We start from the raw sequence: 15,886 nt of genomic DNA on the forward strand, positions 1-15,886 counted from the left end.
TAGGAGACAAAACGATCACTGCAGGGCTATTCCATAAACACGAAATTGGGATTTCACAAGGCAAAGTCACAATAATAATTTTTTCAGCTATTTACCATTATGCACCATTAAGTATTTTGCCTCCCTCCTGTTAAATATTTATTAAAATATCTTTCAAGATTTTCCTTTCTTTTGGGGCATCTGAGGGGGTAAACTGTCCAATGACAGCGCATATCAAATCTTCATGCAAATAACACGATCTACACAATCTTCACAAAAACTTTTAATAAATTCTAATACTTTTGCAAATTAACAACAAAACTTCAAGGTATTAAAAATCCACCATGTATTTCCTAATTTGAGACTTCCATACACGTCTAGACTTCTTAAGCAAAGATCCTGTTCTGAACAAAAAGGCATATTACTGTGCAAAAGACCTGATCTTTGTGAAAAGATCAACTGTGTTCAGGAAAAAAATGCAGGTCTTATTTCTAACCAAAACAAGCTTTAGTGAAAGCTCTTTTTAAAATCCCTGTTCCCCACTCTGAGAAAATAGCAGCTCTGGATGGAACTTTTAGATCTGCTAGTCAGGATAATGGCACCAAGTTAGAGAAAACAATAAGCAGCACAAAAGTTTTCTTAGTTAATCCCAGCAAAAAGCTTATTCTTTGACATAGCACTGTTTCGTGTAATTAAAACACAATCCCAACACTGTAACACTGAAATCCTTCGTTATCATATAAATCTGGTTTTTATAATTGATTGCTGCATTAACGTTAAACGTTACAGCATGGATTTCACCACTTGCTTCTGGCCAAAGACAACTTCTCTTCTTACCCTAACAGAGGTTAGTAACAAACCTCCAGCTGATCCTTACATATTTTGGCAGGAAAACATTTTAACTCTGAGAATCCCAAACTTGCCTTGCATTGCTGATACCAAAAGCATTTACCTGAATTACAGTAGGTTAATCACTGAAACGTGTTGCAAAAGATTAGCTAAAGTCCTCTTAATAAAAGGTAAATATAAAAACATATATTCTAATACAGTATCTAATTCTTGATTTCAACACTTAAAATTTCATTATAAAAATCATAAAACCCTAAAAATGGAGATTTAAAGTATACTCCAGATTAACCCTCCTGACTGTAGGTACCAGGGTATCAGCTAAGCAGCACTCATCTTCTAGAGAAAAAGAAGGCTGCAATTTATTAAAATTAGCTTCAAAACTTAAACAAATCTGCCCAAACCTACCTATCAAACACCTTTATTGATGAGCTGCTTACTTTAGCAAGTCCTGTCTGCTTAAGTTGGACTCCCTTTCCTTTTTTCCTCTCACCTCCATCACACCAGAATGGTGGGATCATCATAATTTATTTATCAAAGGAGAATTTTAACCACTTCTCTACCTCCCACACACTTCACTACTACTTTTAATACAAAGAAAATTTTTTGCCTACTTCATTTGTAGTCAGCCCAAGGGTCACAGAGAGCAAAGTCCATATTTTCAGGTGTATTAAAGTACTTCATAAAACCATGCACCCTGAACAGCATTCATTTTATGGGCTTAATAAAGCATTTGCAATCTCTACTTCATGGCTAGCTCTTCAGAAATTATACAACATATGAATACTGCAGACGATGGTCCCTAACATGCTCTTTCTTCCCCTCATGCCTTCTGCCATTTTTAGAGTTCCAGTATGCTACACTAAGTTTTAAACTAAAGAGGCTCAAGAAGGCATATGGCTCCAAATACACATTTTAAGAGTGTTAAATTTGAACAGATGAAACCTGAAAGGACAGCTTTTGGTATTTCCCATACTCCTCAGGAGAGGGGAAAAAAAAAAAAAAAACCAACAAACCCCAAAACCAAAAAACCAACACACACACAAAAATCATTCTAGTCTGAAGCAGACAGTACTTTGCTAAATCAACCATTGAATTTACACAAGAACAGCTGAATCCAAATGTAAGTTGATCTTCCATTTCTCACATGTTTATCTTAGTCATACTAAAACTGAGATCAACATACATGGGCTGTACAGTTCCCGATATTATTTCAGTAATAGCTGCAACATAAAATTCCATGTAATTTTGAAATATTAAGAGCAAACAAGTTCAAGCATAGAAAAATAGATGTCAAACCTGTACTACTTACTCAGACTTGTTTTAGAACACACTATACGTGATAGTTCATCTAGGTGCTCATGAATTTTTCCATTGAGAAGTTTACAGATTAAAGAAAAAGGCATCTTACAATCACTTTGGCATAAAGGAAAATAGAAAGAACATAATTCACTAACTTCTTTGGAATTAACAAGTGTTGTTTGCAAACAAGATTGCAAGGCATAGTGCTTTAAAGCACTGTTTCTTCAGATTTAATTTAACAACACAGCTGGAAACTCCAATAAAAAAAAAAATAAAAAAAAAAATCAGACCTTGAGTAATGAAACTATTGACTATAGGTCATAGAACAAAAATAGTTAAACTTTCACAGATTTAGTAACTTAACAGTGGTATGTCAAAGAATTATCACTGATCTGTTAATTTACTATATTGTTTACAAGACCTCTGTAGTTAGGATTTGTTTTCAGAAGTACTTTGAGAAATTTCTTCCATTAAGAAAATACACTTCTAATCTGACTCCTACTTTTACAAATGTATTAACAAAATAATTCTTCTATAAAAAGACAAGAACAAGTGTCATATTTCAAAGTATTCATGAAGAGCTCTAAATTAGATGGGTAAATTTTCAATACTCCCATAGTATTGAAATTATTCCATAGTAAAGACAAATAATAAGTCTAATGGTAATTATGTGGAATAGCTACACATTTTCAGATCAGGCAGCCTTCCTGCTGTATAGGGAATTACTAAATTAAGACAACAGTCAAAAATAACTTGGAATCATTTAATGTAGTAATAATAACAGATAAATCAATAATAATTGATAAATAATTTAAAACATATTTTTATCAAGCTTGTTTACACGAGAACAACATTCCAAGCCAAGAAAAACTATGGTTTAGGTCATATATCAGTGCATAAACTGTGTGACAGTTGCAGCTTTAGGGTTATTACAGACATATGAAGAGGTTCCTCCTGTTCGAGATTTAAAGCTTCTTCTAGCAAGATCCCTGTCCTCTACAAATGATCACTGCCCTTTCATGTCCTGAAATTTTCTGCATTTTCTTTCTGTTATTTCATATCTCCAAATTCACCAAGTTAAAGACAAAATTAATTTATTATATGGCCTGCAAGGCTGCTGCTTTTAAAAAGAGTGGTGTGTACCAACTCACAATACTGTTCTATAGCAGACCTTTGTATTACAATACTGAAGATTCTAGACAAGCCAAGCATCTACTTGTAGTTCCCACCTGCAATTTTTAGAAAAGATGCAGATGAATGAGCACACAGCTGGAGAGGTCTGACTTGGCAAAGCAGAAACAGCTGAGGCAAGCTGCAGATCAACACTATCCTCTCTGCTCAGTTCCTCCAAGTTTGTGAAGAAAACAAATAATCAAACATGGAAAGCATGCTGATAAAGGGGAGAATTCTCTCTGGAAAATAATTTCGAGAGATACTTTGTGCAATAACTGCAGAAAAGACTAAGTGCTTTTTCATAAGAGAAACTTTTACAGGAAAAGTTCTGTAGGGGAAAAAGAAAAAAAGACACATTAACAAATACTGGCACACAACATGCACTTTTAAGTGTTCAAAAGCACAGTGTGCACACAATTCCACATCAACTTGGGTAAGAAGCTGCATGACTGAAGCCAGACCACTTTCTTTTTCTCCTTCTCTCTGCTTTTTTCATATACTGCCCTGCCAGAAAATGTTTAACAGTCCCTTTGTTAAAAGCACATGCAAGGCCATACAATAAATTTTTTCGGAACTTTTAGAAACATAGTAATAACATAAGATAAAGGCGGGTGTATCACAAGATTGACTATGCTAGATGCATTGAACCTCCTCCACTGAAAACATACTCTTTTTGAGAGGCAAAGAAACCTCAACAATCAGCTGGTTTTACCACTCTGAACTTTGGTAAGGCAATTGATGGTGGCATATAGGAAACTTCTGAGACAACCAGAGTGACAGAAATAGGACGATATTCAACAACAAAAAGGGCAAAGTCATAGACTAACAGAAAAATCGCACACTGGAACATGCATCTAGCATGTACTATAATGTAGCATGTACTATAATGTATGTACTATATGTGTGTGCATGTACTATAATGTCCATGTACTATACAGTAGTAAATCATTAGCTGGAAATTACGAATGACAAGAAAAGGCCAAAGGTTCCTAAAGTGACAATAACTGAACTGCAGCTAAGACACTTAAGCGCAATCACACAATTGTGTTAGGCTGTAATTTCTAGTACAGATCAACAAACATTAAGATGATATGATCCACTTCTATGTCATTCTTTGCAATACTATACACAATTTCAGTCATCCTCTTTCAAAAACGTTAAGTTCAGAGGGAATTACAAAATCTTTTTTAGTCTTCTAAAACAAAGGTCACAAAGCAGCCATATTCTCTTCATCTCTTTGGGGGTGATCGATGACAAAGGAAAAAAAAAAACATTTCAGGACAAATGTTAACACAAGGAAAGATGAAAACTGAATATTGCAAGAAGATTCCTCACTGATATAGAGGAAACAAATTCTGAATGAGTTTTAAAGAACAGTGAGAATGAAGAGATGAAACTTTCCAGAGGAATCGTTTCTGTGACAACTGAAAACAGAGCTCAAGCATGCTTCTTCCAGTTCTGACTACCAGCATACAGAAAGAAGAACTGGAAATGCAAACATGGTGTTATGGACAAAAACTATGGGCAAAAAAATCAGACCAAAGCACACTTAACTGACCTCAGTTTCAAATTGTTTCATTTCCTTGGGTAGTATGCAGCATTAGAGGACCTTGCAAGTAACATTAATTGCTTGCCACAGATTTGTCACTGCTATACTTTCCATTGTAAAACATCTTAATTTATTCTTACAAACAGCAACAAGTAGCAGAATTCTGAGTATTTACTTCTGCCTTTAACAGTGTGTGTTCACAACAGGGTTGTTTTTTTTTAAAGTTTGGTATATGTGTTAGCAGATGAATCAAACTATGGCTGACAGATTCCGGTTTGTTAAAAGAAACTGTTGGTTTTCCTATTATAATGTTTTCTGAAACTCCCTTCCTCCTCCCTACCCACGGAGCGTTTACTGCCTTCAATTTTTTACATGACTCCTATGATCACTGTACACCCATTGCCTCCCTGTATCTGTCCTAGTGCCCATACTTTTATATGATTTCATCTGGTAAATTGGGAGATTGGGCTCTGAAAGCATCAGGACAGAACGAGCATCCTTCAGCAAGATCATGTCTCCTTCTTGAAACACATTATCTTTAAATGTTTCCTTATTCTGATTCTGCCTTTAGGACAGTTTCCAGAACAGCCTCCAAGAGGAAAGTGAATTTCCTTCAAGAAACTTTCACTGGTTTGAACTTTAAAATAACTGTCATAAATGTGGAGGGATAAGGGGGTGGGTAGCCAACACCCCCCCCCCCCAAAAAAAAAAAAAAACAAAAAACAATATCCCCCAACATGGTTTTACGAAAAATTTTAAACATAAATGTCTCCATAGACAAATTCTGTTTCTATATGAAGTCTGCTCTGCATAACTGAAAACTTTAGTACAAAACCCACAAATGACTGTGCATAGGAGCTGTCTGCAATACCATACAAGAAACCCACCCAGAAGCACCACATCTCAAACCCCTCAAACCAACAAAGATGAAAGGAGTATCAAGAATGTTACATCCCATTTGGGCTTTAAAAAGCAACAGCATACTTCAAAGCAAAAGCACAAGATCAAGTTGTAATCTTCAACAGAGACAATACGGATCTCAGACTTCAAAGGCTGTTTTTCCAAACAAATTCATTTTGTTCGTAAGAATTCTGTATTTCAGAATCACTATAATTATAGCAAGAGTAGTTACATGTGTATCGTATATTCCTTTTACATAAAACAATTTAGGAAACTTATCAGTAAGAGCTTTAAGCAACATTCAGAAAAGAGTACAAAAGTTTTATTTATCCCTTTCACATTCAAAGGGTCAAAATTATCAAAAAAAGCCCAGCAAGTAATCTGTAAGTAGTGGTGCACTAACATCCCCCACACGGACTAACAGCCAACAAGGAAAATACCATTTGATTAATTTTTCAGTTCTGGTAATTAAAGACTGCTTTAAGCTCATCTAAAACAACAACATGGTGAACATGTTGGAATAAGTTCCAAATATAGTAAAACTGCATGGCTCTTGCAAAAGAATCAACCAAAGGAGTACATTAGAAACTGGAATGATTCTCAGATGAACTGGAACTACTCTCACTTTCACATAATGCAAGTCAACACATACAGAAGTCACTACTTATCAAAAGCAATAAGCACTCAACATTCTTAGGTATTTTGAATGCTTGCAAATGTTTCAGTTATCAAGTTAAATTTGCTTTCACCATCATTACAATAACTTGTACTTCTACTATGAAGTTTTCTCTGACTAAGTTGAAAGTAGCAGCCCTGGACCTCAACTTGCAAGTTATAATGAAAAAAAAACAAACCCAAAACCAAAACCGTTATACTCTTCAAGAGTCTTAACCTACTACAAAAATTTAGAACAGCCTGAAAGTTTTGACTCAGGCTGCCTCTCAACAGGCCAAAGCACAAAGCAGAGGCTTTGGTAAAGGTATCAGGGAGGTTTCTGACACAACACCACGGAGAGAAGATACCACTACATTAGGTCTCCACATTTCAAACATAAACACCCAAGTCAGAGGAACTCTCTGTCAACACAGCTCAGAGGATTACGAGTATTACATTTCAATTTTTATGTAGCAAGACTATTTCAATCAAAACTATACAAACTGTTTTTCAAAAATAAGTTTCCCAAAAGTAACAACTTCAAAGTATTTTTAACCTCATGATTTTATGCCCACAAGACATCATTATCTATGCTTATGAGTAAGCTTTAAGAAAATTTTGTGCCCTTTAAATCATTCGTGTAATTCAAATCACAGCTGCATGCTAGGAAGTGCAATTCAGAATTTAATCCATTAGTAAAATTTAACTATGCTCTGCTTAAACAAAGCTTATTTCTAAATGCTATTCAAGTACTGTCATATTTAAGCTAAAAGGGACATTTTTAAAACGCTAACAAAAGACAACATTAAAAAGGTTCATTCATTTTGAGACTAGAAAGAAAATATCTAAGTGACCAGGCACACTCCTGATTTAATATTAAACGTAAACTGTATGAAGACAATGATTGCTAGCCTAAAATTAAGATCTAAACTATAAAGTGTATACATTGAGAATCTATACCACAACACTACACTGATGTAAAAATTTTTTACAGCAGCAGGTCAAAAGACAAGTAACTATCAAACATGAAGATCAAACTAAAAACGCAGACATTTTTTTAGTAGAACGTCATAGCATTATTTAGAAACCCATACCAGGCAGGCATTTTGTTCCTTTTATTTTGTTTGAATTAAGAATTGTACAGATAGCACAGCTTTCAATGTGATTACCTGCTTGCCCATACTAGGAAAATGCAGCAGTCAGTAAAACCACTTAAAGTTTCCCGTTCGTGTTCTTGTTTCAGAATTCCAGGTAGACAATTAAGAATTAAAAAGAAACCACCCCTTTCATTCACCAGCCCCATACTTTGCTCTAGCAGCCAGAACTGCAAGAACCAGTTCTACCCAAGAACTCACAGAGCAACTTGTTTTTTTTTTTTAAGATGTTATGATTAACCAAATTCTGTCTTCACTTAGTCACATGGAAGAGAGACTGCACATGTACAGAGGTGAAAAGAACAGAAACTTACTGAACAGAGGATTAGATAGACAAACCATCTCATTCCCCCAGGTTTGCTCGTTCTGAGGAAGTTTAAGTAATAACTTGGACAAAAATCAAACAGTGTTACATCAAAATTTGAAAACACCTGTTTCAAGATAGGGTGTAACTCTTGCATATTTTGACTCTTCCCTTCTTAGAACATACCAGAAGTTGTAAATAAAATTTAAATCGACTTACCTTCTTATCTTCTTTTACTTTGTGGGTTTTCTTTTTCATTTTTTTCTCATCCAGTTCTTGATCCGATGTAATAGCAGGGTTATCTATGCCACCCTTCCATGTTTCAACAGGTGAAAGAAGTGGGTCTTCTTCACTTCCGCGATGTCTTCCTTTTCTTTTAGTTTTTGAGGTGGTGAAAGCCTCATCGTCACTTGCATCCGAATGTGTTCTCCTATAGTAAGACTTAGCTTTGCTGAACAGAGTTTTAGACTTGTATTTGTATTTTGAAGGCCTTCTTTCCCCATGACTTTTGGATATTCTATCAGAAAACCCATTTTCTTCCTCACCTTGGGTATTTATAACAATTGAGTTTCGAACCTTAATAATACGATTCTGAGTATCATCTGGAACCGCATAGATATCATCTGCAAAGCCTTTATGTTTGAAAATAGTGTCAATAGGTTCAGCATAGTTGTCAGATTGGTCTATATCTTCTGGTGGTGCTGCAGGCACTCGAGAAGGTTGTTTCCTAGGGTTTTTCCCAATACCTGCCTCAATTGTTTTCAGGAGATTAGGATCCAGTTTTTTCACATTTGTTCTTGGAACAAGTGGTTTCGGTTTTATTGGAGGAGGCACTTTATGGTTGCGTTCATGGTCATGACAGTTGAGCGGCGTACTGTGAACGGGATATTCGTTTCCTTCCAAATCCAGTCGGTACTTTGAACGGTCACTAGGTGCTGGGAGTAACCTCACATCATCACCAATTGGACTGTAAGGTGGTGGTCCTTCAGCATCATCCTCTGAATCTGGATAATTATAGTCAAGGGAACTTCCTCTGGGAGATCTGGGAAAAACATCTTCACTTGTATGGGTTGTTTCCCTTGTGCTGTCTGACATATAAGAACTTTCAATCATGTTTTTCTTCTCTAATACATCACTGAAGAACAATGTGAAAACCTCTGTCTGACGATGATACTGGGATAATGAATATAAAGCTGTAAACTTAGCAGTAATCTCTGTTGCTATATGTTCCCCTTCTGTCATGAGTTCTTTGATTGCTTCATTTTCAAAGAAGTCTGCCTGGCTATCAGTAACAGCCACTAACTGGACAGGAATCGTATCCTGAACTTCAGAAAGAAATGCCCGAAGCATTCCCATGGATGCCTTCCGCTTCGCAGAATAGACCAGTATATACCCGTGAACAAGTTCATCTTTCCTTACACCAATTGAAGAATGATATGATAATATAGTTATCTGTATTCGACGCCTCTTTTCACCTATTATTTTATCAAGCATCAAAGAATTATTCTGGCCAGCCTGAGCAGCACTACAGGAGTGAGAGTCAAGGAAGGGTGACAGAATAAGATCCACACTAAAGGGATCACCACACATGGCACACATGACTATTCTTAAGTCCGCTTCTGACAGATCTTTAATGGTGGGAACTGGACTTACAACATCAAAATTGTGTTTAACTGCTTCCAGTACTCCCCTCAGAGCTTGTTTTATTTGGGCCTCATTGAATTTGCGTGGATATGTACCAGCAGGTACATCTACAAAAGGGCATTGTAATTTGTTGGCCAACTGCTGTCCTTGATGTCTCAGAATAGGTAGATTCTTGCTAACACTGTCTCTCTGGTTAGCCAGTATTAACGTAAATGGAAGATTAGCCATATACTTGTCTCTCCTTATCTGAGATGCTTCAGCCCTTATTTTTGCAATGCACTCCCCAATAAAATTCAGTGATTCAATGGAGTTAAACACACAGAAACAACCATGTGGTTTGAAGGCTGAGGTCCACAACTGAGTCAACAGGTATGGAGATTTTGCATCAACTGGCCTAAGATCTAGTTCATATATTTTTCCATCTAATGCATATTCATCATCAGTGGATTGTGTGCGAATTTCATTTGCCAATTCTTGTGCAAGGCCATCCTTGCCCAAAATGAAGAGATTGACTTTATCAATGTTGGCACTATCGTGATATAAATTTGAGCGACCATGGTCTAGTTGCACAAGACTGTTGGCAAGTAACTGCTCTACTTTCAGGTCCGTGCAATTTTGGCCACTGAGGCAAGTTTCCTTAGTTGGGTGATAAACAAATCCTATGTGTTTAAGCAGAAGAGATTCTCTGTCAGGTGCAAGTTTCTGTAAAGCTTTGTATCTAGGTTCTTCACTCAGAACTGCATGAATTTCACTCATTTTATCTGAACTTGGTGTTGCATTAAGATCCAGGTCATAAAACAGCTCTGAATGTTCAAAAAGCATTTCCTGAAACTCCTCTTTGGCTTTTTCAACAATCTCCCTCTGGTGCCTACCATACACTTCTTTACTATCTGCATCAGTGATGTATTTGAATGCTTCGTCCTCTACCACAAAACATATAACTTCTTCCCATGGCTGTCCGGGTGAAATGAACTGGATTTTCTCAAGAGTTTTTTTGAATTTCTCCTTCATTTCAACCCTCCTTTTTTCAGATATAAGATGCTGCACATGGTTTTTGTAAACTTTCTCTGCCTCTGGGGTAGTGAGAAGGTCAAACGGAATCCTTCTGTCATTCACTTTATCTATGTGGTCAGTTTCATCCCAGGGTGTTTTTTCAAGCACTACAAAACAGGACTGGAAGTCAGGCCTTTTCTCCATTACCTTCAAGGCTTCTGGCCAGCTCAAGCGCTCAATCTCATCAAGGTTTGACAGAAGAGTATTAAGAGCTCTTGGCAATGCATTAATGTATTCTTCTTTTCTTTTTCGAATATGCTCCTGTTTAAGTTGCTCTATATGTTTTGAAAATGTGTTTTTGGCCTTTTTTGTTCCTTCCAGATTTATGTACTCTTCATAATCGGGGTGGTTTTTCAGTTTATTACTAACAGTTTTCCAAGTTGCATGATAGTCTCTCACAGTTTGGACAAGTTTTTCAAACTTGTCTGTTGCTGTAAAAACTAGCTGCCTTTGAGTTTTATAGGCATCCAGATAGGGGATTATTTTGGGTTTACCACGAGTTTTATCCATCATTTGTACCAGTGCAGTAAAACATGTTTCAACATTGACATTGAATCTTGCCGATGTTTCCACTACCACAAGGTTCTTCTTATTTGAAGCAAAGGCCTGAACCTCTCGCAGATAATGATCCACACATTCATCACATTTTGTTGCTGCTATTATTATGGGTTTTTTGGATTTTGAGAGCTGGATATAGAGATTATTCACAAATTTAAGTTGATCATCAAACTTCCTATTGCAGCCTTGGCTTACGTCAATGCACAATAAAAACCCATCTATGCTTAATTTCCCTTCAGGCATTTGTTTTTGCTCAAAGTCTTGCTCCAAGCCTAGCTGATCTGTGCAAATGTACATTAATTTTTCTGCTGACTGCAGTTTGGAGGCAGCTGCACGTTTTATATATGGTTGTAAATTCGTACTCCGATGAGGCAAGAAAGTCTGATCATCAATGAACTCAGTCTGTTCAATTACATGAATTCTGCACTCAATTCCATCCTCACCGCTTTGTGTTACGTCACCCCAGTACAAAAAGTGATCATTGTTAACAACTCTTCCTCCAAAGTCAATTGTGCTAAGCACAGAGGTATGCTCAAGGTAATATTCATCTGCTTTTGAACGAACGAATCTATTGCACAAACATGACTTTCCAACTCCACAATTACCTTTATCCTTTTCAGTTCCAGACAGTCCAACAACACTAACAGCATAAGATGGGGGGCGTGGTTCTTTGTTTTTTGCCATCATAACTTTCCTCTCATCCTTTTGCAATTATCAAGGTAACTGTATGTGGTTTTCATTCTGGAAAGCTCCTACAAATTTAAGCTGTATATCCAGAGTTCCAGAAACAGCTTCCAGTTGTTCCTGCTTCAGCTTGTCATTGAGAGAACCTCAGATAGCCAGGTTGATGAGGATCATCTTCCTAAACAAAACAAAGAGGGAAAAAATTTTTAAGATTGCAGGCATTTCCTTCTAATATTCAAGAGAGAAAAGAGGTTTTAAAAAGCCGTTTTGATTGCTCACTCTGAAAGTGTTTTCTAGGTGTATGAAATTTTACAAGTACTTTAAATGAAATCTTAAAGTCACAATTAATTCATGTCAATACTATTTATATTATAAATTTAAAACCAAACAGCTTTAGGTACCATTTAATAATAGTTCATACCTACTTTGATAGATCAGCATACTTCTAAAAAAGAAAAACAATCCACACCCAAAACCCCAAATGACTGGTTTTCTTCATAACTTAGGGTGCTAGGCACTAGAAGCATTTTCCACTAAAATAAACGCAACACAAAAACTCTAAACCCAACTCAGTACTCACACACACACTTCTAGTCACGCTCATACATCCACTAAACAGCATGCTTACTTGTGTTACTAACTACTTTTGCATGCATTTGTAGGTTTGGGTTTAGATTTCAGTAACAAAACTTTCACATAAGAAGCTGCAAAACCAGGAAGTTGCCAATGTGGCTTAGCCACTGCCTATCTGCAGAAATACTTTATTTGTATACTAACAGAAAACTGCTTTTATGGAGAAGTTTCTAACCTGCATTGTACAGAAAAGTACAAATATTGTCACAGAGATACTACATACAGAAAATTGAGACTTACATCTGAGATTTTAAGATTACAATGTAGTGTTTCTTATGTTTCTAGTAAAAAATAAAAAAAATTAAATAACTATAAACAAAAACTACTATATCTACACTCAAGCTTCCACAGAATTACGTACAAGGTTCCAGTGGCTTTACTGAAGCTGTCTTTGAGTATAACGATTCCCACAAACTCTGTTATTAATCAGAAGACTGTGCTTAAATACATACTGCAAATGGAAAAATATTTACTGTTCTAAAAACAGTTACATTATAAGGGAAACAAAAAACTGAATGGCTAGGCCCCATAGGTTGTGTTTAGTGACATGAAAAGTAGTGGTGTACTTCAGGGACCAGTCCTGAGGCCAATACTTTTCAAAATCTTCATTAATGACTTCGATGATGGGGCAGAGCACACCCACTTGCTGTGGCAAGTTTGCTGGTGACAAAAATGGGAGGAGCAGCTGATACACCAGAGGGTTATGCTGCCATCCAGGGAGACACCAACAAGCTGAAGACATGGGCTGAGAGAAGCTTTGTGTGACACAAAGTCCTGCATCCAGGGATGAAGAATTCCATGTATCAGCATATGCTGGGACCCAACTGGCTGGAAAGCAGCTTTACAGAAAAGGACCTGAGGATGCCACTGGACAGCAACCTGAACACAAGCCAGCAACACACTCTTATGGCAAACAGGGTTATTGGTACCCTGGGCAGCATTAGACAAAGCACTGCAAGCAGGCCAAGATAAGTGAACCTTCCCCTCTGTGCAGCACCAGTAAGGCCACAGCTGATGCACTGTGTCCAGCTCTACACTACAAGATATAGAGCTACCCGAGAGTCCAGCAAAGGGCCACTGAGCCAATTAGGGACTACAGCGTCTCTCATTTAATGAAAGGGTGGGAGAGACGGGACTGTTTAGCCTGAAGAAGAAAAGGCTCAGGGGCGATCTCATAAATGTGTACAAATATTTGGAGGAAAGATGTAAAGAAGACAGAACCAGACTCTTTCAGTGATGCCCAGTGACAGGACAAGAGGCAATGGGCACAGATTGAACATAGGAAGTGCCATACCAGGAAACACTTTTTTATCGTAAGGGTGACTGAGTACTGGAAGAGGCTGCCCAGAAAGGCTGTAAAGGCTCCCTCATTGAAGATACTCAAGAGTCACCTGGACATGGTCCTGGGCAATCTGCTCTAGGTGACCCTGCTTGAGCAGGGAGGCTGGACAAAATGACCTCGAGAGGTGCCTTCCATAATCTACACTGTTCTATAATTTTGTGAAAATATTTTGATAAGAATACTTCTCTCATTTTCTTGGTAAAAAGGCACCTATCACATAGCACTATAAATGAAAGATACAGACTACTGTGCTTATATTTGGTTTTACATTTGTGGAGTACAAAATAACACAAATATATGTAAACAAACCTGTAAAAAGCCCTTATATGAAGGAAAAAGTATAACAAGCATCAATACTGAAATTTTAGTGTCAGTATCTCAACTTTGATCATTGTGCATCTTGCATTCCTACTAACAATTTGTTCAGAATGATACTGTAGTATCTTCCTTTAAAAAACAAACAAACCAAACCAAACCAAAACAACACAGGTAGGATCTGTCACCCAAAAAGCTCTCAAAATCTATTTTCTGCTTTGATATTTGTAAAACTAATTCAAGACATGAAGACATGCAGCAGTGAAAGAAGCATGCTGTATTTTTGGAATTATTTTTTTGGTTTTTGTTTAAATCAGTTTTCTCAAAGGCACATTCAGAAAAACAACTTGTATTTTAAATTTTGTTTTTACTGTTTCCACTGTGGTTTTTATATTCTTGAAAGACAGAATTTAGAGCTAACAGAAAATGGCTCTGGGAATAAAAACACTTACCAAAACTAAATCCTTCATAAGCAGTGTTTATATTACTATAAATAAGCCCAGTTGTTTTTTTCCTACAGCAAAGCTTATCATAGTAGCATCACTCAGACTATTAGAATGAGAAGCTTAGTCAGCACTTCCACTATAAAATGTTTTCTGTTTGCCACAGCACAATACAGATTTGACATGGACTAAACTAGAACACAAAAACCTTCATCCACAGGTTTATTTCATTCAATCAGGAAGAATGCTGTCAATTTGCAACTACTTTATACAAAACAATCAATACTTTCAGATACTCTTCATCCTCAAGCAGCAAAGGTTCTTCCTTCTCCAGCAATAAACATGTATCGATTTGTCAAAACGTTTAAGTGAGGAAGTACAAAGAGTAAGGTGAAATGGGACACCAGCAAGGGGAAAATAAACACATTAGTCTCTCACAAATTTCTGACATGGAAGATTTTCACCATAGTGGGATTTGAATCACTACAGATACTTAAAACCTGTGTGGTTTTCTTTTCATTTTTTATACAGTTTCTACTTTGCACTGATTGCACAAAGCAAAGTCACAAATTTAAATCTATGTTAATTAAGTAATAAATCTGGTAAAAATCTGACAGTATAATGACTTCACATTTAATATGTAATCACTATTAAACTGCTCACCAAATAGAAGATTTCTCTTTTCAGTATATCAGTAATTTAAAAGTACTTTATAGTATTGTACAGGTTTGAAATATACACAATGAAAATTCATGGTAAGTTAGTTCAATTATCTGGGTTTAATCTGCCTAATTCTGTTATAACAAATAGAAAACACTCCAAGTCATCACTCCCCTCCCCCTCATCTTTGTTACAGATTCAGAGGAGGGGCTGTTTGATTTCCCTAACTAATTTAAATCTTCAAATTTAAAATAATGGAGCATTTCTATGTTTAAATACAAAAATGCTGGAGAACTACAGACGATACAAAGTGTATGATATCACTGCAGGAAGAATCTCTGACCTTCTACAGTCAAACCATAGGACCTTGTCTCTACAGGCTTTTAGATTTCCAAAGGCAGCTATAGAGAAAATAAGGTGCAACATCTTGTACTTAATTCACCCTACTTCCCCCTTAAAGACAAGATTATGAAGACCTAAAGACCAAACTCACCCTTCGGAAAGCAAGGTGCAAAGCAAGATGATTATCCTGCCATGATCTTCCTGCAGTAATGTCACACATTTAAACAGTGTCCTTCAGCAAGTCCTTCCCTGAGGGATCTGAAACCAAAAAGTCAGATTCGTTACTAATTTCAAAATCATGAATGCAGAGGCAGCAATCAGAGAAGGTACAATACTGCACCTATGCATGAA

General features: G+C 36.6%; 1 protein-coding gene across 1 annotated transcript in view; it reads right to left on the bottom strand.

Annotated features, from left to right (window-relative positions):
• The window catches only part of ARHGAP5 (Rho GTPase activating protein 5), a 51,149-nt gene that overhangs the window by 27,100 nt on the left and 8,163 nt on the right, over nt 1-15,886 (bottom strand). The window contains exons 2-3 of the mRNA XM_065686407.1: nt 15,687-15,793; nt 8,081-11,978 (exon numbers count right to left, since the gene is read on the bottom strand). Coding sequence (XP_065542479.1) covers nt 8,081-11,803 — 3,723 coding nt within the window. The 5' untranslated portion in view covers nt 11,804-11,978; nt 15,687-15,793. The remainder of the gene's footprint in view (nt 1-8,080; nt 11,979-15,686; nt 15,794-15,886) is intronic.

The sequence above is a fragment of the Lathamus discolor genome, chromosome 6 (assembly GCF_037157495.1).
Source record: "Lathamus discolor isolate bLatDis1 chromosome 6, bLatDis1.hap1, whole genome shotgun sequence".
Taxonomy (NCBI): domain Eukaryota; kingdom Metazoa; phylum Chordata; class Aves; order Psittaciformes; family Psittacidae; genus Lathamus; species Lathamus discolor.